At 47.2% G+C, this 22,146-nt stretch overlaps 2 protein-coding genes across 6 annotated transcripts; both read left to right on the top strand.

Annotated features, from left to right (window-relative positions):
- The first annotated feature begins 220 nt into the window (after positions 1 to 220).
- slc4a2a (solute carrier family 4 member 2a) lies at positions 221 to 15,596 on the top strand. Of its 4 annotated transcripts, none has more exons than XM_032565159.1 (19): positions 221 to 996; positions 1,139 to 1,255; positions 4,368 to 4,450; positions 5,211 to 5,367; positions 5,440 to 5,575; positions 7,960 to 8,104; positions 8,733 to 8,805; positions 9,593 to 9,777; positions 9,848 to 10,067; positions 10,842 to 11,045; positions 11,117 to 11,265; positions 12,185 to 12,379; positions 12,453 to 12,662; positions 13,080 to 13,169; positions 13,246 to 13,412; positions 14,503 to 14,756; positions 14,831 to 15,000; positions 15,080 to 15,253; positions 15,360 to 15,596. In XM_032565159.1, exons 2-19 carry the CDS (start codon positions 1,165 to 1,167, stop codon positions 15,438 to 15,440), a joined length of 2,784 nt encoding a protein of 927 aa, XP_032421050.1. In that variant the 5' UTR covers positions 221 to 996; positions 1,139 to 1,164; the 3' UTR covers positions 15,441 to 15,596. The 4 variants fall into 4 exon arrangements, with proteins under 4 accessions (XP_032421050.1, XP_032421049.1, XP_032421051.1 ...); XM_032565158.1 differs by having other exon boundaries at positions 4,368 to 4,459; XM_032565160.1 differs by lacking the exon at positions 1,139 to 1,255 and having other exon boundaries at positions 223 to 996.
- Positions 15,597 to 15,679: 83 nt separating this feature from the next.
- On the top strand, positions 15,680 to 20,746 carry LOC116721446 (dnaJ homolog subfamily C member 5-like). Of its 2 annotated transcripts, XM_032565177.1 has the most exons (5): positions 15,680 to 16,035; positions 17,193 to 17,312; positions 18,476 to 18,689; positions 18,768 to 18,942; positions 19,675 to 20,746. In XM_032565177.1, exons 2-5 carry the CDS (start codon positions 17,206 to 17,208, stop codon positions 19,770 to 19,772), a joined length of 594 nt encoding a protein of 197 aa, XP_032421068.1. In that variant the 5' UTR covers positions 15,680 to 16,035; positions 17,193 to 17,205; the 3' UTR covers positions 19,773 to 20,746. The 2 variants fall into 2 exon arrangements, with proteins under 2 accessions (XP_032421068.1, XP_032421067.1); XM_032565176.1 differs by having other exon boundaries at positions 15,705 to 17,312.
- The last annotated feature ends 1,400 nt before the right edge of the window (positions 20,747 to 22,146 follow it).

Here is a 22,146-nt window from a genome sequence, read left to right as displayed (position 1 = left end):
CGCCCCTCCTCCTGGTTCTGATCCGACCGTAGATCTTTGTTTCAGGAAGTTCCTCCTGCAGTGAATCTGTTTCCTGTTAACAAAATTAAAATCGTTTAGAAACAGAAACAAGAAGGAATGCCACGCCGGTCCCGACCCGGTCCGGTCCCGACCCGGTCAGGACGCCACGCCGGTCCCGACCCGGTCCGGTCCCGACCCGGTCCAGGACGCCACGCCGGTCCCGACCCGGTCCAGGACGCCACGCCGGTCCCGACCAGGTCAGGACGCCACGCCGGTCCCGACCCGGTCCAGGACGCCACGCCGGTCCAAAGCCGCATGAACCTGTTGACGCCGTTAGCTGTGCTAGCTTTAGCATCAGCTGGATGGTTCTGAAGAACCCACCAGAACCGGATCTTTCTTGGACTGGAGGAAGAGCAGCTTCTGTGATCAGAGGAACACCGAGCCATTATCAGAACCAGAACCAGACCAGTCCAGGAAGGTGTGGCATTCTGGACTGGTGGAACCAGTGTGGTTCTGTTGGGTCCAGAACCCTGAGGAGAATGGTGGTGGAGGTATCATACGGTGGGCCCATTCCTCCACAGTAGGGATCAGAACCCACCAGAACCTCAGTTCCAGACCAAGTGGACCGGATTTCTGGAGCGACCAACCCGATCTGGACCTCCAGGACCTTCTGGAGCGAAACCAGCACGGAGGAGAACCAGGAGCTGGTCCGACCGGACCCGGTTCTGAAGTTTCAGAACCTGCTGACGTCTTTCTTTTCATCATGCTGGAGAAATTCATCAGCTTGGTTCGGGCCCGGCCCGGTCCAGTCCGTATGGTTCTGTGGGAACCGGCGCCTCCAGCGGCTCTCAGGTGTTTCCAGGTAAACATGTTTGGGTTCAGCTCAGATAATTACCGGGTTCTGGTTCCGCCCACACAGATGGGTCGCTATAAGAAACGCTGCAGCCCGGCTGGTTCTGATCCGGCAGCACCGAAACGGACCAGCACACCCAGCAGGTACACACACACACAGACCCATCAGGAGGTTCTGGTTCTGGTTCTGATGGTTCCTGCATGGAGGTGATGATGAAGATGAAGCTCAGCCTGAGGGACCTTCATCATCATCGTCAGGCCGTTGACCTGTGCTGCTGCTCCTCAGGTTTGACCTCTGACCTCTGACCCTGCATGGAGCGGAACCAGAACCCAGCGGCTCCTCTTCCTCACTGCCGCCGCGATGATGAAGAACAGCCGGTTCTGGACCAGCAGAACTCTCCAGGTGAGCGCCATGAAATGGGTCAGGGTTCTGATCCTGTTCTGGTTCAGAACCTGCTGCAGAGGTTCCTGAGGTCCAAAAGGTTCTGGAGGAGGTCCGAGTGTCTCCTGCTGTGGTTCCGTCATGTTCTGATGTCTCCACGAACCGGTCCGGGTCAGAACTTTGTCCGAACTGGACCAGCTGCCGACACTCTGCTGCTCTGAAGGTTCTGGTTCTGATGGTGGTCCAACATGCGGGTCGTTCTGACCCGAACAGGACCGACAGCTGCTGATGGTCAGAACCGCTGATCCAGAACCGGGTGTGGATCAACCTTCACTGTAGGTTCTGATCCTGCTGAAGGAGAACCGGATCAGAACTGGATCAGAACCTTCAAGTCGAGCAGTTCTGACAGAACCGGGTCAGCTGACTCTGTGCTGGCAGCTGATTGGACGGATGAATGAATGTGTCATGAGGAGAGCTGGTTAGCCGGTTCCCATGGTAACCTGAGCTCTTGCTGTGGGCTGCAGAGATTAAAGGTCCATCAGGAGGGAACCACCAGAACCAGAACCCGATCTGGACCAGCTGAAAGACTGATGGAGAAAAAGATTCAGCTTGAAGATCAGATTAGATTCTAAAGCTGCAGATAATCTGGAGATGAAAGAAACAGATGATCAGGTTAAAACTGGAGAGATAAATGTTCTGGTTCTGAAGAGGCTAAACTAAACTAAAACTAAACTAAACTAAACTAAAACCAAACTAAACTAAACTAAACTAAACTAAAACTAAACTAAACTAAAACCAAAACTAAACTAAACTAAACTAAAACCAAAACCAAACTAAACTAAACTAAAACCAAAACTAAACTAAACTAAACTAAACTAAAACTAAACTAAACTAAAACTAAACTAAACTAAAACCAAAACCAAACTAAACTAAACTAAACTAAACTAAACTAAACTAAAACCAAAACCAAACTAAACTAAACTAAACTAAACTAAACTAAACTAAAACCAAAACCAAACTAAACTAAACTAAACTAAACTAAACTAAACTAAATTAAAACTAAACTAAAACCAAAACCAAACTAAACTAAACTAAAACTAAACTAAACTAAAACCAAACTAAACTAAAACTAAACTAAACTAAACTAAAACCAAAACCAAAACCAAACTAAACTAAACTAAACTAAACTAAACTAAAACCAAAACCAAAACCAAACTAAACTAAACTAAACTAAAACTAAACTAAACTAAAACCAAACTAAACCAAACTAAACTAAACTAAACTAAACCTAAACTAAACTAAACTAAACTAAAACTAAACTAAACTAAACTAAACTAAACTAAAACCAAAACCAAACTAAACTAAACTAAAGTAAACTAAAACCAAAACCAAACTAAACTAAACTAAACTAAACTAAACTAAAACTAAACTAAACTAAACCAAACTAAACTAAACTAAACCTAAACTAAACTAAAACTAAACTAAAACCAAACTAAACCAAACTAAACTAAACTAAACCTAAACTAAACTAAACTAAACTAAACTAAACTTAAACTAAACTAAACTAAAACCAAAACCAAACTAAACTAAACTAAACTAAACTAAAGTAAACTAAAACCAAAACCAAACTAAACTAAACTAAACTAAACTAAACTAAAACTAAACTAAACTAAACTAAACTAAACCAAACTAAACTAAACTAAAACTAAACTAAACTAAACTAAAACTAAACTAAACTAAACTAAAACATTTACAGATTAAAGCAGTGGTAGATGAAATCCAAAGAAATGAGATCTGGAGTCGGTTCCGTCTCTGAATCCTCGCTTCTCTCTCTCTCTGTCCAACACCAATCAATCAATCAATCAATCAATCAATCAATCAACCAACCAACCAACCAACCAACCAACCAACCAACCAACCAATCAATCAACCAATCAACCAATCAATCAATCAAATGTTATTTGTATAGCACATTTCAGCAGCAGACATTTCAAAGAGCTTTACATCATTACAAACAGAAACACAAAGCAACATAGAATCAATAATCAAAACATGACATTAAGTCAAGTTAAATTTGTAATTGATTACATTTTAAATCCAATCCTAAACAGGCGGGTTTTTAGTTGAGCTCACCAAGAACCTGCAGCAGAAAACGCTGCAGCAGCGTAAAGAACGGCCAGCAGCAGATTGCTGCAGCAGGGACATTAAATCAGCTGCAGCACAGTTTTAGAAACCAGGATCATCAAGTGGTGGTTTCTCCTACAGGAGACGTTGAGACGCTGCGGCCTAGTCCAAACCTGACAGCACATTCATATCCAAAATGTCTGATGATCCATCAGAACGCTGCTGATACCAGGTTCTGACGATCAGGATCCGTCACAAAACACGACCTTCGTTTTAAAGGCTCACAACTCGTTTTCTATGTGCCTTAAAAGGGAAACTAAAATAAAAGGCATGAACCTGGAGCGGGTCCAGATGGTTTCCAGGGTGAACCGTCGCTTCCATCTTCTCCACATTCACAACCAGCTCAGACTGGAGAAAGGTCACAAGGTCATCCTAGAAACTGTTTCCTGTGGGAATACACAGCATCCTGGATAAATAACTCAGGGTTAGGGATCACTGATCCACTGATCAGGTTCTCTTCAGAGGATCTGGTCTAAAAACAAACAACTTCAATCGGGTCAGAACTTAAAGCAGGAAGTTTGGGGCCGTCCAGGTTTTAATGCTTGTAATCTACCCTAACAGGCTGGATTAACCTGGATTATACATAAATCTGGGTGTCATCAGCAGAAAATTTCTCCTGTGCTGTCTGGTGGTTTCACCAACTGGAACCACAGTGAAGCGGATCGGGCCGAGTCCAGAACCCTGTGGGACTCCACCAGCCCTGGAGCCGGAGGACAAGCAGCAACAAACTGGGATCACTGGGATGAAACCAGTCTGCTGCCGATCCCTCAATAGCAACATGTTCAAACCGCTCTGAGAGAAGGCTGTGATCATCTGGATCAGAACCAGAACCTCTTCTATCATCTCATTCTGCTTCTCTTCCAAGTTTCTCACTGCTTTTATTTTGAAAATTGTAACAGTTAAATCAACTCAGAGTCATGTTTCCTCTCTTGTAACTCCACCCACTCAGGTCAAAGGTCAGATGATATTCCAGCTGTTCAGCATCACCAGGTGAAGCAGAGCTCCAGAGGACGCATCGTCCCCGCATCCAAGGTAACCAAGGTGACTTAGGTAACCAAGGTAACTAAGGTGTCCAAAGTAACCAAGGTGACCAACGTAACTAAGGTAGCCAAGGTAACCAGGGTGACACATTATTCAGGTGAGTTGCCACCTGCTGGGGTCAGGGTTAGGAGCCTAACATGTTGACTCTGACCCTCTATAGGTCATAGGTCATTCAGCATCATTTTATCTCTTTAATTAATAGGGATGAGTGTTAGCATGCTACATGCTAACAGGCTAGTGATGTGGGAACAGAACTGGGTCAGAACCGGGTTCAACACAAGGACATCAGGAGACCCGGTGGGAACAGAACCGGGTGAAAGACGACAACAAAAGCTGTGGAATGTTTGAGGCTGAAACAGGAACCGGCAGCTGATCCTGGTTAATCCAGGTGGGATTAGGGGCGGGGCATCCAGGGGCGGGGACAGGTGAGGACATCAGGTAGAGTCTGGGCTCAGCTCTGCAGCAGGTCCAGTTCTGCTGGTCTCCAGTATGCTGGGTCTAGACCCGAGGAGCAGACAGAACCAGGTACAGCTGCAGGTCAGGTCCAGTTGGGTTTCAGGTTCTGATTTAATCTGAAGTATTTCAGGTTCTGGTTGGGTTCTGGTTCTGAACTGACCCAGTTCAGCAGGTTCTAGCCAGGTCTGTAAGCTGATTTGGTGCTGAGACGGGTCAGAGGACACGGAGGAGGTCCAGCCTCATCAGAGGACGTCTCCAGTCACACTGTGCGTGTGTGTGTGTGCGTGTGAGTCAGATGTTTGTGCTGCTGAAGGAGCTGGTGATGGACCAGAACCAGGACCTGCAGTGGAGGGAGTCGGGTCGGTGGACGGGTTCTGAGGACCAGGAGACGGCTCACACCGTCCCCCTGTCTGTCCAGTCCCTGCTGGTCCTGCAGAAGCTGCTGTCCGACGGTGAGGACGATGTCCCCCGGTCTCCTGGGTGGAGGTTTGAACAGCGAGCCCTGATTCTGGTTCTGGTTGCAGGCGCTGTTCTTCTGGACCTCCAGCAGAGCAGTCTGGGGGGCGTGGCCCAGCAGGTGGTGGAGCGTCTGCTGGACGGCGAGCAGGTCAGAACCGGAGACGGAGACAACGTGCTGAGGACTCTGCTGCTGCCGCACAGGTACACCACCTGTCCTCCACCTGTCCTAAACCTGTCCTCCACCTGTCCCCCACTTGTCCTCCACCCAGTGTTGTAGTCAAGACCACCTAACCCGAGACCAAGACCGGCGCCCTGCGCTACATGACAAAATGTGAAATATGATCAAAACTGCTTCTCAAATTGACCTGAAAGATCCACATTTCCATAAAAACACCCAGATATTAAATACTTAGAGCTGAAATAATCATTATCAATTCAAACTCTTCTTCATTCTGCTTTGCTTCCATCTCTGTGCCACAATCCGCTGAGGTCTCCTGCCATCCTAAAAAGATAACGCCCTGAGCAGCCGCCCATATCACTCATGTCAGAAACCAGCAGTCTGCACCGTTAAACATGGCGGTGCCTCCGTCTGTCCTGCTGCATGAAGCCAGGCAGCACAACGCTGTAACTCTGCCACATGACAGGTGACAAAAACAATCAAAGAGCAATGCGCATGCTCTGCGTGCTTTTGTTCTTGTGTTTTATTTATTTCCTAATTAAATAAATATCAATGTATATAATGCACCAAAGAACGGCTCTCAGTGAGGCTCCAGTCACATCTTCTTAGTGAAGAGAAGTTCAGAAGAATCGGATCGTTTGTGAATGTCACATCACTATATTGCAGACTTTTGGACACCGTGTTGTCCCATATATGTCCCAAACCTCCGCACAATAATTCAGCGCAGTGAGTGACTTTTTTTTTCCATCACAAATGCTTATGTGTCTCTGTACAGCTAGCTTTGCTAACATGACGTCACAGAGTTTACCTTTCTTTGAGCTTCTGTTCTAAGCAGCGACGTCAGTAACGCGTCACTTAGTAACACGTTACTGACATCAGACCACTTTTTTCAGTAACTAATAATCTAACGCTTTGCTATTTCATATCCAGTAGTCAGACTACAGTTACTTATCAAAATCATTTTGCGTTACTATTTTCTTTTGGAATTTAATTGTATTTCCTCTGTGCGTCTTGTCGAGTGATCGCCGTTTCTATGCGACAGTATCCACAGCGACAGAAACGTAAACAATGGAGGGAGATGCGCATTTTGTTGGTAGAAAAACAGGAACTATTTTGAGTTTCTGTCGCCAAGTCTGATTATTATAAGTGGCTGTTGGCTTTATTTTTTAAAGTTGTTAGCAAATTTAATGAGTCTCTTTCTGGGCTGGTTTTTGAAGGTGAAGTTGTTCATTTGGGCTTGGAAATAAACAGACAGAAACCCCAGAATGTGTCTGACCTGCAGCTAGTTTTAGTCAGACTCTCCCTGTCCATCATTTCCAGGATGACCCGTCCTGCTGCGTCTCTGTTAAAGTTAATCTATTACCTGTGAATGACGTCCAGATGTCCAGAACATTGGAAACATGGAGACTAATATGAACAGAGCAATAAACGTGAAAACAGCCACGAATGAACGAGTCTGTAAAGTTGTGCAACTAAACGCCATTATAATTATTAATATTAAGATAAATGTCACTAATCTGTGCAGCAGCCATCTCAACTGTGGAGCCGCAGGAGGAGCTCTGACCTCTGACCTCTGACACCAAACGCAGAACCTGGAGGCTGAGGGTTAAAATCCTTAGAGTTTTCCAGACAATAGTGGAAAACACAAAAACTGCACAAATTACTAACGTTTTTTTTTTTGTACTGTAACAATTAAAAAATCTCCCCTTCAGTTCAACCTTATAAATGGAGACACATTGTTGATGTTATTATAAAATAACTTACAATTAAGTTTTGGCAAAGATCAATGTCATTTTCACAGCGTTGTTGTTAGCAGCTGCTGAAAGTAACTAAAAAAGTTACTTTTAATGTAACTTAGTTACTTTCCAAATCAAGTAGTCAGTAATCTAACGGAGTTACTTTTTCAAGGAGTAATCAGTAATCTGATTAAAGTTATAGTCCCACCGTGTGTGAAAGCGAAGTTCTGCTGAATTAGCTGATGGTTTATGCAGCGCAATTAAATTATTGACGATTAGACAGAGAAATCTTCTGCTGCTCAAAGAAAACCACTGAGCATGTCTCAGAGCGCCGGGCAGGGGAGTAACAGAAACACCTTATTGGTTGGATTTTAATCGGTGCGTTTGGCATCCAGTGAAAACAAACATGTTAAATAAACCGGACAGTTTTCTGTACGTTTAGTGATATTCCCACAGTTGCAGTCTTCACTGGTCTTGAAATAAAATCCCGAGTCCTCAGCGCCGAGACCATCAAAAAATGGTCTCGGGACCAAGACAGGTGTCGAGTACTACAACACAACACTGCCCCCACCTGTCCTCCACCTGTCCATCACATATTATTCAGTTCACCTCTCAGCTGGTTCTATAGTCTCACATCCATCCTTTGCTGAACTACTTCCTGTCTCTCCCAGTCCTCCCAGTGATCAGCAGGATCCTCGCTGGTTCAGCAGGAACATTTCTGCAGCTGACCTTTCCTCCCTGATTGGCAGACGCACCGGCCAATCAGAGCTCTCCAGGAACACAGCCAATCACAGAGAGGCTGATGTCAGCAGGAAGGTGAAGTCAGTTTAGCTTCTCACCATGAAACCATCGATCAGTCGGCAATAATCAATCAGACGATACATTCAGTCGTCACCTGAATCTTCATCTACCATGTTGATCAATATTCCAGTTATTAATAATCAAAGCAATAATAATAATCTGATCAGGTTTCAGTCTGGATTTAAAGGAACTCAGGGTTTCGGCTGTTTTTCAGTTTTCTGGAAGCATAGAAGCTGAATGCTGCTTCTTCATGTTTGGTTCTGGATGCAGAACCAGAACCAGGACCAGCAGGTTGATCCAGCAGCAGCAGCTGTGCTGACTCTAGATCTATAGCTATAGAGCTATAGATCTAGATTGTCTCCCCGCCCTCAGGGTGCCACCCTGGGCGGTTGCCATGTCACCCATATGAGAACCTGCTACTGGTTCACTAACACAACCGGGTCAACACCGAGGTCCAACAGAATCAGCACTGTGGTTGGAGCACTTTGACTAGGCCAGACTCTGTACTATGGAAACCATGGAAACCAGACTGAAAGTTGGTTGTTGTTAGGAAACTGACTTTTCAATCATTTTGAAAATGTTCATTTTTGTGTCAGCTCTGGCGCCTCACACAGCTGGATGACCTCTGACCTCTGTCCAGCAGGAGACTTTGCCATGCGGATCACAACCTGACGGAAAGCTGATGGAGCGAGCTGAGGCCGCCGTCGTCCTTGTGGGTAAGGACAGGGGGGTCAAGGTCAGGGTCAAGGTCAAGGTGAAGGTCAGAGTATTGATTTCAGATCATCCAGCAGTCGACTCCAACGGTCTGAGGGAACGGATTATGAGGCTGGTGTGTGTGTGTGTGTGTGTGTGTGTGTGTGTGTGTGTGCATTAATTACCATACATAGATGCAGTAAGAACAATGACACGCAGTACCAGAGAAAATCCCCTAGAGGGCAGCACAACAACACACATGAATGATCAGTTAAATAAATGTGAACAACACAAAACCTCCAGAAAAGAGGATGGAAAATTTCACCTCTACAATTATAATAACGATACTTAAGATATTATCGGTAGCCAGAGAAACACGACAACAATTTCCCACCCTGGACTAGTAACTGACCAACATGGTAAAAACACACACAGGTCTCACACACACGTGATGAACGAATGATTGACGGCGGCTCCTGATCCGTGGATCCAGTATCACATCGAAGCGCAGAGATTAACCTGAAATTACAAAACAAACAGATGCATTATGGGTAGCGTAGTGTTGCATGAAGAGACGGACTTTTAACAGGACCCGACCTCTGACCTCCTGGCAGCATCCAGGTGAAGTTTTGTTCTCCCTTCTACATCAACTTCATCCGATCAGGACTTCAACCTGGGTTCATATGACCTTTAACCTTTTAGAGGACTGGTGTGTGTGAATGAGCGTCCAGACGCAGCAGGTCACGTTCCTGGTGCTGTAGATCCAGTAGATCTGCAGAAGGTTCATTTCTCCCTGTGCTGTGACTGCAGGCAGCGTGGGCTTCCTGGACCGGCCCGTCCTGGCCTTTGTGCGACTGCAGGAAGCGGTTCTGTTGGACTCTGTTCTGGAAGTCTCCGTCCCAGTCCGGTTCCTCTTCCTCCTGCTGGGCCCTCCTACTGCCAGCCTGGAGTACCACCAGATCGGCCGTTCCGTGTCCACGCTGATGTCAGACCAGGTGCGTTCCTGCTCATGTTCCTGGAAACGCCCACCAGGTGGCGCCACAACATGTGGTCGTTCTCTTCCAGAGCTTCCATGAGGCGGCGTACCGAGCAGAGAGCCAGCAGGACCTGCTGACGGCCGTCGACCGCTTCCTGCAGCGCAGCGTGCTTCTGCCCCCGCCTGACGCCAGCAGGGAGGAGCTTCTGCTCTCGGCTCCTCGCTGCCAAGGAGAGACGCTGCAGAACGGAGAGAGAGAGCAGAGCAGCAAGCTGCAGGAGAAGCAAAGCAGCCTTCAGCAGGACAAAGGTGGCTGACTGTCTTCTCCTTAGAGGCTCTGCTATTAACTAAAACCAAAATTAATTACTTGAATAAGCTTTTCTGGAAATGTTACCATCAAACTTATGATGGTTAAAGGAACAAATGGACTGAGGACAGGCAGCAGAAATGAGCATAACAATATAGCATCAACATTCAAACATCAGTGTGGTCATGATGGGTGGTGGTTGATGTTGGACCCAAAAGCAGAAACGGAGGCGGCGAATGGGTTCGAAGACCTCATGAAGATTGAGTTATAAAATACACGGGAAGCCAAGCAGGAGCAAAGAGCAAAACATACTCAATAAGGAAATCAGCAAAGGAACACAAGGAAATTAACGAAAGGATCCGGCAAGCAGTGACTGAAAAAGAGAAGCTTAAATACTGAGGAGGTTGAAAGCTGAAGAAAAGTCCTGGCTGGACAGACAGAGAGAGGCTCAGGGCATCAGGAAATAATTCTAACAATAACCAGACTGTTCATCATCCAACACGCTTATTTCTAGTGGGGTTGCGACGGGTGCTGGTGCCTTTCTCCAGAGGTCAAAGGGCAAAAGGCTGGGTCACCTGGACAGGTCACCAGTCCATCGCAGAGCGACACAGAGACACACAGAACGAGCAACCGTGCACACACACCTAAGGAGAATGTTTTTGCTTCAGTAAAGGATTGACATGTGGTGATTGTTCTGGATCATCAGCCTGGCGGTGGCCTGGCTGCAGGTCGCTGCGTTTTCTCTCCTCTGACTTCACGCTGATCTTCTCTCTCAGACTCTCTGGTTCCCTTCAAGTCCGCCGAAGCTCCTCTGAGGCGTTCGGGTCGTCTCTTTGGCGGTCTGATCCAGGATGTGACCCGGCGGTACCCTCAGTACCTCAGTGACATTCAGGATGCTCTGAACCCTCAGTGCATGGCGGCCATCATCTTCATCTACTTCGCTGCCTTGTCTCCTGCCATCACCTTCGGCGGACTGCTTGGTGAGCGAGGCCCTCAGCAGGGATGGAGGACAACCAGCAGGACGACCTTTAACCTCTGTCCTGTGATCCAGGCGAGAAGACCGAGGGTCTGATCGGTGTGTCCGAGTTGATCGTTGCCACGGCGATGCAGGGCATCGTGTTCAGCATACTGGGAGCTCAGCCTCTGCTGGTGATCGGCTTCTCTGGACCTCTGCTGGTGTTTGAGGAAGCTTTCTACACGGTGAGCTCTCCTGGTTCAGACAATAGAATCCAGTAGAAAGAAAACTGCAAACTGTACAGTGAGGACAGAGATACATTTAATAAAGACTGCCTACTCTGAAAATGTCCAACATGTCCATGTGTACAGTATTTGTGCATTAAAAGAACAAACTGTTTACCGAAAACTGACAGTAAAACTGCAAGTACCAGCAGGAAAGTGAAAACTTGGTGAGTTTGTTGGTTCTGAAGTCCAACAGCTGCTGGAGGAAGGATCTACCGTAACGCTGCTTCACGCACCGAGGATGCAGCAGCTTGTCAGAAAGCATGTTCATTTTAGAACTACTGCAGTGCATTCTGGGTACAGAATAAACTATTGCACCGCATCCTGGGTGGAGAATGAGACAAAACGTATCTGCTTTGTAAGCAGCCCTCATCCCCTTCAAAATAAGAGCATGAATATAAATGTTTAGCTACTTGAAGAATTCCTAAAAGTTGATAACCAAATCTAACCAAACATAGACGTCTAACTTTATTCAACTGAAAGTTTACAACACAGTCAAGTAAATTAGCGCTTAGCTGGAGAAAATCATTAAGGGGAAGCTAAATGCACTAAATGTTTTCAAAGTTAACAAAAATGTTAAAGCGCTAAGCTAAAAACTAGCTCCACTTTTAGCAGAATATTGGAAATGTGCCCAGCACTGAGATCCAGCCTGAGGTTGAGAGACACTGGGTTTAGTTACTGGGACGGCATGTAGATGAAATGGAACCGCTTTTAAAAAAATCTGAATTAATTGAAAATGTGAATTAAAAGCCAGTTGTTAGATGTTTATTTGCCGTCTGTACGAGGTGAGGGATCATTCCCATCTCCTCTGTGGAAACCGCTTCGCCCCACAGCTGTCAGGACGCTCCCTGGAACTGGGCCGCTCTGTGTTTCTCTGCAGTTCTGCAAAGACAACGAGATCGAGTACCTGACGGGCCGGGTCTGGATCGGCTTCTGGCTGGTGCTGATCGTCTTCATCACTGTGGCCTTGGAGGGAAGCATCCTAGTTCGGTTTGTTTCTCGCTTCACTCAGGAGATCTTCTCCTTTCTCATCTCCCTCATCTTCATCTACGAGACCTTCGCCAAGCTGGTCAAGGTCAGTCCAGGAGCCTGCAGAAGACTCCAGCTGTGATGCCGCTGCGCTCCACTTCTTCTCTGTTCTCTCATAGATCTTTAAGGAGCACCCACTCCAGAACTGTTTCCATGGAAACAACAGCGGATCTCCGACTCTGTGCAACTTCTCGGTGACTGCCGGGAGTCCCGGGGGAACCGCCGGAGAGCCAAACACGGCGCTGCTCTCACTGGTCCTCATGGCGGGAACGTACTTCATCGCCTTCTACCTGCGGAAGTTCAAGAACAGCTCCTTCTTCCCAGGACGGGTCAGTACCTACCAGAGCAGAGGGACGGGGCCAGTACACCCCCAGCCCTGACCAGGTCTGAAGAAGAGGCCAGCCCAGACCCAAAGTACCTGCTGGAGGCTCACAATCTGATTATCAGGGTTTAGAGGTGAAAGGTTAAAGTTCTCAACCAGAAACAACTGGGTCCGTGTCTCCCAGGATTCTCAGCAACTGGTCCATTGTCGAAAACTTGGAAATTTTACTGCGAGACCGTCTGAAGGAGTCCAGTTTTCTAAAGCTTAGACCAGTTTGGGCCAGTAGAACCAGAACTGACCCATGAGGCCTAGTAGTGTTGTATGACTTTGATTCTTAGCCTCAGTTCTCCTAGAGAAGACTTTAGGACATCTCCATCAGCCGACCAGCGTCTGCGGATCTAAAACCACATTCCTTGTGTTTCAGATCCGTCGAATCATTGGAGACTTTGGGGTCCCCATTGCGATCCTCATCATGGTTCTGGTGGACTACAGTGTGGAAGACACCTACACCCAGGTGAGGGTGCAGTTTGTTTTAATCCCACATCCTGCTGACCCCAGCGGTGAACCGCTCTGCTCCTGTCGGTCTACAGAAACTCAACGTTCCCAGCGGATTCTCAGTGTCCAGTCCGGAGAAGCGTGGCTGGCTGATTTCTCCGTTGGGTTCTGATGGCCAGTTTCCAGTTTGGATGATGGGAGCCAGCATCCTGCCAGCCATCCTGGTCTTCATCCTCATCTTCATGGAGTCACAGATCACAGCGTAAAGAACTTACTGCTCGTCAGGGATGTAGTCAGTACCAGTACCTCAGAGGTGTCACTGCTAAAGATGAACCAGGTCCAATAAGGAATCATTGTACATTTAGGAGTTGTGACTCAAATTGTTTTAACATTGATCTCTTTCTAAAACCTAAAACTGGAACCAGAAATGGTCCACTTACCCTTGTTGGTCTGACTAGACTCAAGTGGTTCTGGACTTTTAACCAGGTTTATGGTCAGTTTGGGTTTAGGAGGAACGTTTGACTAAAATCATGGCCCTGATTCTCTTGGATTCATGACTAGAATTATGGTCCTAATTGTTGGTTTGGACTCAAGAGTTTGGAACTTTGTTGCCTGACTTTTGGACTAGGTCCCGGTAATATGACTTTGGGTCTTAGGACTTGTTTACATAACAACGATTCAACAAAAATTTATTTATTTATTTTTGACCATTTCTATTAACTCATAGGCTGTTTTCCACCTGATAGTCCTATAGATTAAACCTCCAGCTGCTGTGGCTCTGACTCAAACCAACCTGTTCCCCTCCTGGCCTGTGGGGGCGCTGCACCAAGAACCACAGAAGGAAATGACACAAAAACCTCTGAAGACACTGAGAGCAACTTCCTGTTTCACCAGATGGAAACAAGATGGAGGCGTCAGATTTTTCTCTTTAGTCTTTGGCTAAAGACCAGGAGCCATTTCTACTGCTAGCGCTAGGCTAGCATGTTAGCTTTGGTTGTATTACCCAGAATGCCCTGCGCTGTAGTCCACTTCCTGCTTTTGATATGTTCTCAGGTCCACTTTACTTCAACCAAACCAGAATTCACTTCAACTGAACCCAAACTGAGGTTTGGAGGACCAGAGGTCAAAGGTTGATTAGCGTTCACGCCTCACCAACCGCACCGGATTTTATAGGCAAATGGACTGGAGTTGGACTGAAGCGAAGTGAACAGGGCTGATGGGAATGAAGCCTTAATGTTCAGCAGAACTGGACTCTTGACGCGTGGTTCTGGTCCAGGTTCTGGTCCACGTTCTGGTCCAGGTTCTGGCCCGTGTCCTGATGTGAGCTGACAGATGTCTTATCTGTCTTGTAGGCTGATTGTCAGTAAGAAGGAGAGGATGCTGGTGAAAGGAACCGGGTTTCATCTGGACCTGTTGATTATTGTGGTGGTGGGCGGAGTCTCAGCCCTGTTTGGTTTGCCGTGGCTCTCCGCCGCCACGGTTCGCTCGGTCACCCATACCAACGCCCTGACCGTCATGAGCAAGGCCGTGGACCCCGGAGACAAGCCGCGCATCCAGGAGGTGAAGGAGCAGAGGGTGACTGGGTTCTTGGTGGCGGTTCTAGTGGGTAAGGCAGTGTCACGGTACCAGCACCTGGGTCACCTCCAGACTGCTGGGTTCTGAACGGGTCGGCTCTGTCAGGTCTGTCCATCGTTATCGGAGAGGTTCTGCGCCAGATCCCCCTGGCGGTTCTGTTTGGGATCTTCCTCTACATGGGTGTGATGTCACTGAACGGGATCCAGCTGACAGAGCGTCTCATCCTGCTGCTGATGCCTCCCAAGTACCATCCAGACCAGAACTACGTCCGCAAGGTAAGGCCCGGTTCTGGTTCCGGTCCCTGCTGACCCGATCCCGGTCCCTGCTGACCTGCGGCCCCCTGTCCCGTCCCAGGTGAGGACGCTGCGGATGCACCTGTTCACGCTGGTCCAGCTGACGTGCCTGTCCCTGCTGTGGGTTGTCATGGCGACGGCGGCGGCGCTGGCGTTCCCTTTCATGCTGCTGCTGACCATCCCTCTGAGGATGCTGCTGCTGCCGCGCCTCTTCAGCCCCAGAGAGCTTCTGAGTGTGAGTCAGTGATGTCACCGTGATGTCACCATGATGTCATCCTTAACCCACAAACTGCAGGATTCGGTGCAGCCCGGACCTCTGACCTCTGACCTCTGACCTGCAGCTGGATGCTGACGATGCAGAGCCCCACCTAGAGGAGAAGGAGGGGCAGGACGAGTACTCGGACCTTCAGATGCCCATCTGACCCGATCGGACCGGAACCGGACCATTCGCACCTCTGAACAGCTGCTTTTGAACATGCTGATGTGATTTTACTGAAATGTTTCTCTGTAACGATCAGAACCAGAACCAGAACCTGCTGCTCTCAGTAAAAACTCCTCAATAAACAGATCTGTCTTTATATCTGCCTCTTATCATCCAGTTTGGACCGGTTCGGGTCAGAACTGGGTCCAGGTCCATGTACTTTATGAAAACAGTGAATGGGTTCAGAACCGGGTCCAATCAGATCAGCTCCCGTCTCTGTTCGTGACTCAGGTCTTCTGATCCAATCAGCTGCCAGCTCCTGGGCTCAGGCCCCGCCCCTTGGCTGCAGGCTGTGGTGGAGTGATCTGATTGGCTCTGACTCCTCTGGCCAATCAGCTGTCAGGATGTTCCTGCCAATGTCTGGCCTGTCTCACCTGGTTGCCGTGGTAACGCTCTCTCGACGAAACCCGAGCAGGCGTGGCAGCCGGCCGTCACCTGAGCCGCTCTGAATGTTTGATGCGTTCCATCAGAGATCCTGGAACACCTGAGCAGAACGCCGCCGCCGCCGCCAGAGGAGGAGCGCCGCAACGCCGCAGGTAACCTGGAGTCAGCTGGAAACACCTGGAGACACTTGGCAGCTTCTGGTTCTGCTGGGTTCTCAGACTCACCTGACCAGCTTCATGTTGGTTCTGCTGGTATTCCCAACCAGTGACCTGTTAATTTTTCTGTGGAGCGAAGAAGGTTCTGGTTCTGGATCTGGTTCTGGATCAGCCATGGGGATCTGAGGCTGGCTTCTTCTTCTGGACGTTCAGGCCCGGTTCTAATTTCCGTCGTTCAGGATCCAGAGGTTTCTGCTCCGGTTCTGCTGGCAGATCCGGTCCCGTTAGATCGGACCTGCAGGAACCGACAGAGCTGAAATCAGGGCCAGCTGGGCTTGCTGCTGGGAGCAGAAAGTTCTGTTGTGACCCGCGGGTCACTCAGAGTCCGATTCGGTCCAGATGGTCCCCTCCGTTCTCTCAGTAGGAAGTCTGAATCTGAAAGGAACCAATAGAAACGATGCAACTAGCCAGGGGGCGGGGCTAGAGGGCAAGTATCCAATGGGAAACCAGGACCAGAACCGGAACCAGACCAGAACCAGAACCTTGACCTCTACCTGGAACTTTTATCCAATCAGATTGTTTGGCTCGTGGATCCGGCTGATCTGATTGGCTGCCAGTGTTCCTGAGCTGCTCTGTGGCGACCCCTGCTGGATCTGTAGAATAACGTCTTGATACATATCTTTGTTTTTTTATTTTTCTGTCGGATAAACTTCAGATTCAGTTTCTCCGCTGAGAAACGTTCTGGAAATGTGGAGCTGAAACCAGAGGAGGAAGAATGAATATTAATTACTATTAATTACTAATCCATCGGTTAAAATGATTGCGTCTGTTTAAGATCAGCTGCTTACTGATTGGTCCCCTCTGGCCCCGCCCACATTTCATGAACTCTGAGGCTCAGCTTCTCAAAAGTTATTGATTCTCTTAAATAATTCAGTTATTTGATGTGAGCTCAGCCTGGAGGGAGCCTCACTGAGCATGCTCAGTAGCGTTGGCGTGGTCTGGTGGCTCTGATTGGAAATGGGGAAACTGGATCAGTCCCAGTTTGTTCCTGGAGTTAGTGGGAAAGGTGTGACATCACCTGCTGTTCTCAACTGGGCGGAGCCACAGTGATGTCACAGCGGTCTGCATCAAGGTGTGACGTCACTTCCCTCCAGGTGATGAACCAGGATGTCAGACGGGAAGCAGCGCAGTCTGTCCACTTCTGGAGAATCTCTGTACCAGATCCTCGGCCTGGAGAAAGGCTGCAGCCATGACGACATCAAGAAGTCCTACAGGTAAGCCCCGCCCCCTGCGAATATGTAGCCCCGCCCCTCTCACAGCAGTTTTTTATTTTTTCTTACGCTGGTAGCTTTACATTTAGTAATCCACATGCCTAAGTACTTAATTTCATTTTTGACTGAAATATTGGAAATTGAAGAATCAGAGCAGTTATGGATACTCATAACTTCACATTTATTTATATTTAGCTGCAGCCCTGAGGCTGAGAGAACAACTTTATTTAGAGCTGCAGGAATTTGTTTGTTGTTTTTTAGGAAGAGGGTTGTATCATCTGCCAATTGGCTAATGATTATTTTCTGGTCATTAATTCCCAAACCTTCAATATTAGAGTTTTTAATTGTTATTGCTAGTAGTTCTGTGATTATAATAAATAAGAGAGGCGAGATACTGCAGCCTGGTCTGATTCCTCTTTCTACTTTGAATCTGAGCCTTGTGACAGAGACACACAGCTTCATATTAATATATACAGTATATATATATATGTTAATATATATATATACTTAATATGATTACCAATCATATTAAGAAAACTATTTCCAAATCCAAAATGTCTCAACGTGTTAACAATAAATTGATAAATAGATTTGTGTAAATCTAAAAACAACATAAAACCATCATCTCTTATTAATGACTATAATCAATAAGGTCCAGAACCAGGCGCATGTTGTTATGATGGATCTGCCTTTTAGAAAGCCGGATTGGGTTTGACTAATTATTTTAGGTAAACCAGTTTTTAACCTCATTGCCAAAACTTTGGTTAAGATCTTCTAGTCAGTGTTCAACAGCGTGATAGGCCTTAAATTATTTACATTTTTCTTATCTTTACCAGGTTTGGGGATTAGTTAAATTAGAGTTCCTTTCTACTAACACTAGAACATTCCTACTAGAACATTCCTACTAGAACATTCCTACTAGAACATTCCTACTAGAACATTCCTACTAGAACATTCCTACTAGAACATTCCTACTAGAACATTCCTACTAGAACATTCTTCTACAGCCTGAAACAACAAGAGTTTTAAATCCTCCCAGAAATGTTTCTAAAGGTTAGTGGTAAGTCCGTCACACAGCAGTTTGGACTCGGTGGTCGTCCTCCAGTCGGACTACCCAGTTGAAAACAGGAAGTAAGTCGTCCTTGACTTCCTGTTTGTGGTGTCAGGAAGCTGGCGCTGCGGTTCCACCCGGATAAGAACCCGGACAACCCGGAGGCGGCGGAGAAGTTCAAGGAGCTGAACAACGCTCACTCGGTGCTGGCCGACCTCAGCAAGAGGAACATCTACGACTCGTACGGCTCCCTGGGGCTCTACGTGGCGCAGCAGTTTGGAGAGGACAACGTCAACACCTACTTCATGCTGTCCACCTGGTGGGCCAAGGTGGGGGTGGAGCTTAGAGGGACTGCCAGACTCCTCCCCCTGCGGTGAGGCTGGTGTGACGGTGTGTTTGTGCTGCAGGCTCTGTTCCTGCTGTGCGGCGTTCTGACCGGATGTTACTGCGGCTGCTGCCTCTGCTGCTGCTGCAACTGTTGCTGTGGGAAACTCAAACCCACTGCTGCGGGCGAGGGGGCGGAGCCAGAGTACGTCTCCCCTGACGACCTGGAGGAGGAGATTCGCAACAATCCTGACAACGGTAAGACGTCAGAAAGCGTCATCTGTAGACTGCTGCTCTGGTTTCCATGATTCAAACGTTCAGTTCAGTGATGACTTTAGCCTGGCTGCTCAGTGACCCGTTTATCGTTGCTGTTGTGTTTGTCATCATGTTTTCATTAGTTTAAGGCAGTCTTGAATATGGAAAATTATACTTTGCTGCTTTTGTTTCTGTCTACAACAGTAAAATAATGTCAGTGATTCGTTTTATATTTTCTGCCAGAGTCTTGTTGTCGTTTTGGTTATTAGAAAGATTCTTCTACAGCCTGGTTCGTTGACGCCTCTTGGTGTCGCGCCACGCAGCGACGGCGCTGCGTGTTACCCAGCTGAACTACCAAACCCGCCTGGGCTTCTGCGTTGTCATGGTAACTCTGGACAGTAAGGAGGGTTGATTCATTGGACCAATTTATCAGCTGAACTACCTGCAACTTCCCAGAACATCCAACTGAGCCTGGAAGTCCATTGATGGCAACAGGGACTGTAGAACGTCCTAGTTCAAGTTCAGGAATGGAGGCGATGAGGGATCCCATCTGAACATCAGAACCAATCAGCCGCTCCAAACTGGGCAGCTGGATGAGACGGGAGGCTAACGGATCAACGTCTGGAGGAAGAGGCAGCTGCCCCTCAGCCAGGCGACCCCAGGGCAGAACGGCTGGATGTGGTGGGAATCGCTTTGGGCTCCAGAACCAAATATCTTCTGCTCTGCTTGTTCCAGATGTAGAGACACCGACCGTCCAGCAGCCCAGCAGCGCCAGCGAGAAGACGCAGCTGATTGGTGACGGCCACCGCAGATACGGAGACACCTACACCTGAGAGGGCAAGCAGACCCCAAGCCCCGCTGACCCCAAGCCCCGCTGACCCCGCTGACCCCAAGCCCCGCTGACCCCGCTGACCCCAAGCCCCGCTGACTGGAACACCCAAATGTTCTTCACCAAAGACACCAAAATGTCTCTGACGTTCCAAACATAAAACCTGATGAACATTAAAACATTTGAGACATTTTCAACTTCAAAGCTTCAGTTTGGATCTTTTATGAAATCACTTCAATCCGTCTCCATGTTGTTACTTTGTTATGAGGCAGATCATCTCCTCCATCAGCTGCTACTGCCAGCTGAGGAAATGCACCAAAAACAACCAATCAGAGCCAGGAGGCGGGGCCCAGTGCTATAAATCACCTCATGTACCTGCTGCTAAATGTGCTAAAGGCGGAGAAACAACTCACTGTTACAGCAAAACTGTTTATCTGCCGTCATCAGTTGCTATGCTAGCTAGTCTAGCATTCATGACAAGCTGTGCTAGCAGCATAGCAGAGAACAAGGAGGGGAAGCAGGCACAACTAAGAGTGATTGACAGCATCAAGCCCCGCCTCCAGGCTCTGATTGGTTGTTTCCAGTTAGCACTCAGATTATCTCTCATAAACTGTCACCACATAGACAGTTTTAACAAATATGTAAAAACAATATTTGATTCATAAAAGTTACAAACTGCAGCTTTAAGAGATTTGAGACAATACAAAGACTGAAACATCTCTCACCTTCCACCCCGCCGACCTTTAACCCTAAACCCTGAAGCAGCTGCATCCGGGTCTGAACAGAACCCGCCTCCGTTGGGGATGGTGACTTCCTGAAGCTAACCAAACTCCTGCTCTGATTGGCTGTTTGATGATGAGTCAACCTGGAGGAGGAGCTTAAACTCTTTGTTGTGTTGATATGGAGACAGCGGTGGTCACGTGACCCGCTGGAAGCTCCGCCCCTCCGTTTGTATGCTAATAAAGGACTGAAGTGTGACTCGGTGTCCGCCTGGTCTGTGGCTCACGGTTTGACCTTTGCCCTCTGCTAAGCAGACTCAGGGTTCAACCTGCCAGGTGTTCACAGTGTTTCTCTTTTATGTCATTATCATCTAGCAGAATTAGTTTAGTTTTATTTTGAGCCAGGGGCGATTCTAGGATCTGACCTTTAGGGGGGCTGAGCCCCCAGCAGGGCTAAGACCCAGGAGAAGATATTCTAAATCTGACTGCTTATTTACATACATTCACAAACAAAATGAAGAGACATGTTGTCAGGAATTCACAGAACAAAGGAACAATGTTCATTTTACTCAAACATAAACTTATAAAGAGTAAAATCAGAGAAACTTGAAAAATAAACTGGAAAAATATACATTTAGGAGTATTTTTACTAAGCTGTTTTTTTTCTGCTTTTACTTGAAAAATGTTATTCTGAAGTATTTCTACTCTTATTTGAGTAAAATTTCTGGATTCTCCACCCACTGAATGAAAAATTCACCAGACACAGAAACACCTGCAGGTTTTGTTGAAGTCATGTTCCAGTTTCTCTGTTTATTTTGAGTTTCCCGTGTCTCCGTGTCTCCGTGTTGTCCTGTCTCCCTTTGATTAGTTCCCAGGTGTTTCTCGTTCCCTAATTACCTCTTGTGTGTTTAGTCTCACCTGTGTCTCTGTGTCTTTGTCGGGTCCTCGTCGGTACTCGCCCTCTTGGCGTCCTGTCGTTCCGTTTCTGTGGGCCCAGTCTGTTTCGTCCTTCGTTTGCCGGTTGCTACCCTGGCTTCAGCTCGGTCGTGCTGCCCGGCAGGTTGGATATATTGGACTGTGTTAATTCTGGATTTACTTCATTAAACCACCATTTCTCATCTGATCCTGAGCCTGCTGCGTTTACCTCACCACTCATCCACCACACCTTATGACAGTTGAAGTTTCAGAAGCTTTTTTCTTATTGACAGAAACTGATATGGAAATTTAGTCTTTTTCCTGATTTTGGTACTTAGATGAAATTATTGTAACTTTGGTCCTGAAAATATCAAAATTTCCACTTAACTTTACATTTTGGTCCATCTGATGATGTATTTTTAAATATTAAATGATTCATCATTTTATCAGTTACTCAGGATTTGACTAAACTTTTTCCCAAGTACTTTTTTACTCTTGAGTATTTTTTTACTACTACTTGAAGTACTGCTTCTCTTACTCGAGTATAATTTCCTCGATCCGCCTGTTCTGGAAGTTTTTACTGCGTTTCTGCTCTTAAACCAACTTTGCACCAACTTTGTTTTTAACGCACAAATTTTCCATAAAGATCCCCACTTACTCTTCGTTGCCATGGTGATGATGGTCTCGGTCATGGCCTGCTCCTCGTCCTCCACCCGCGGGTCGTACCGGTCCAGCAGCTGCGTC

The sequence above is a fragment of the Xiphophorus hellerii genome, chromosome 6, assembly GCF_003331165.1.
Source record: "Xiphophorus hellerii strain 12219 chromosome 6, Xiphophorus_hellerii-4.1, whole genome shotgun sequence".
NCBI classification, from domain to species: Eukaryota; Metazoa; Chordata; class Actinopteri; order Cyprinodontiformes; family Poeciliidae; genus Xiphophorus; species Xiphophorus hellerii.
The sequence above is the reverse complement of the archived record's forward strand: the minus strand, read 5'-3'. Positions and strand labels throughout refer to the sequence as shown.

What these genes read in the sequence shown, in the direction of transcription:
- slc4a2a (XM_032565158.1), top strand. Translation starts at nt 1,165, where the DNA reads ATGGAGCGGAACCAGAACCCAGCGGCTCCTCTTCCTCACTGCCGCCGC. An exon ending in CCTTCGCCAAGCTGGTCAAG is followed by an intron (nt 12,380 to 12,452) that starts GTCAGTCCAGGA and finishes GTTCTCTCATAG; the next exon opens with ATCTTTAAGGAGCACCCACT. An exon ending in TGGAAGACACCTACACCCAG is followed by an intron (nt 13,170 to 13,245) that starts GTGAGGGTGCAG and finishes GTCGGTCTACAG; the next exon opens with AAACTCAACGTTCCCAGCGG.
- LOC116721446 (XM_032565177.1), top strand. Translation starts at nt 17,206, where the DNA reads ATGTCAGACGGGAAGCAGCGCAGTCTGTCCACTTCTGGAGAATCTCTG. An exon ending in TGTCCACCTGGTGGGCCAAG is followed by an intron (nt 18,690 to 18,767) that starts GTGGGGGTGGAG and finishes TTTGTGCTGCAG; the next exon opens with GCTCTGTTCCTGCTGTGCGG. An exon ending in TCGCAACAATCCTGACAACG is followed by an intron (nt 18,943 to 19,674) that starts GTAAGACGTCAG and finishes TGCTTGTTCCAG; the next exon opens with ATGTAGAGACACCGACCGTC.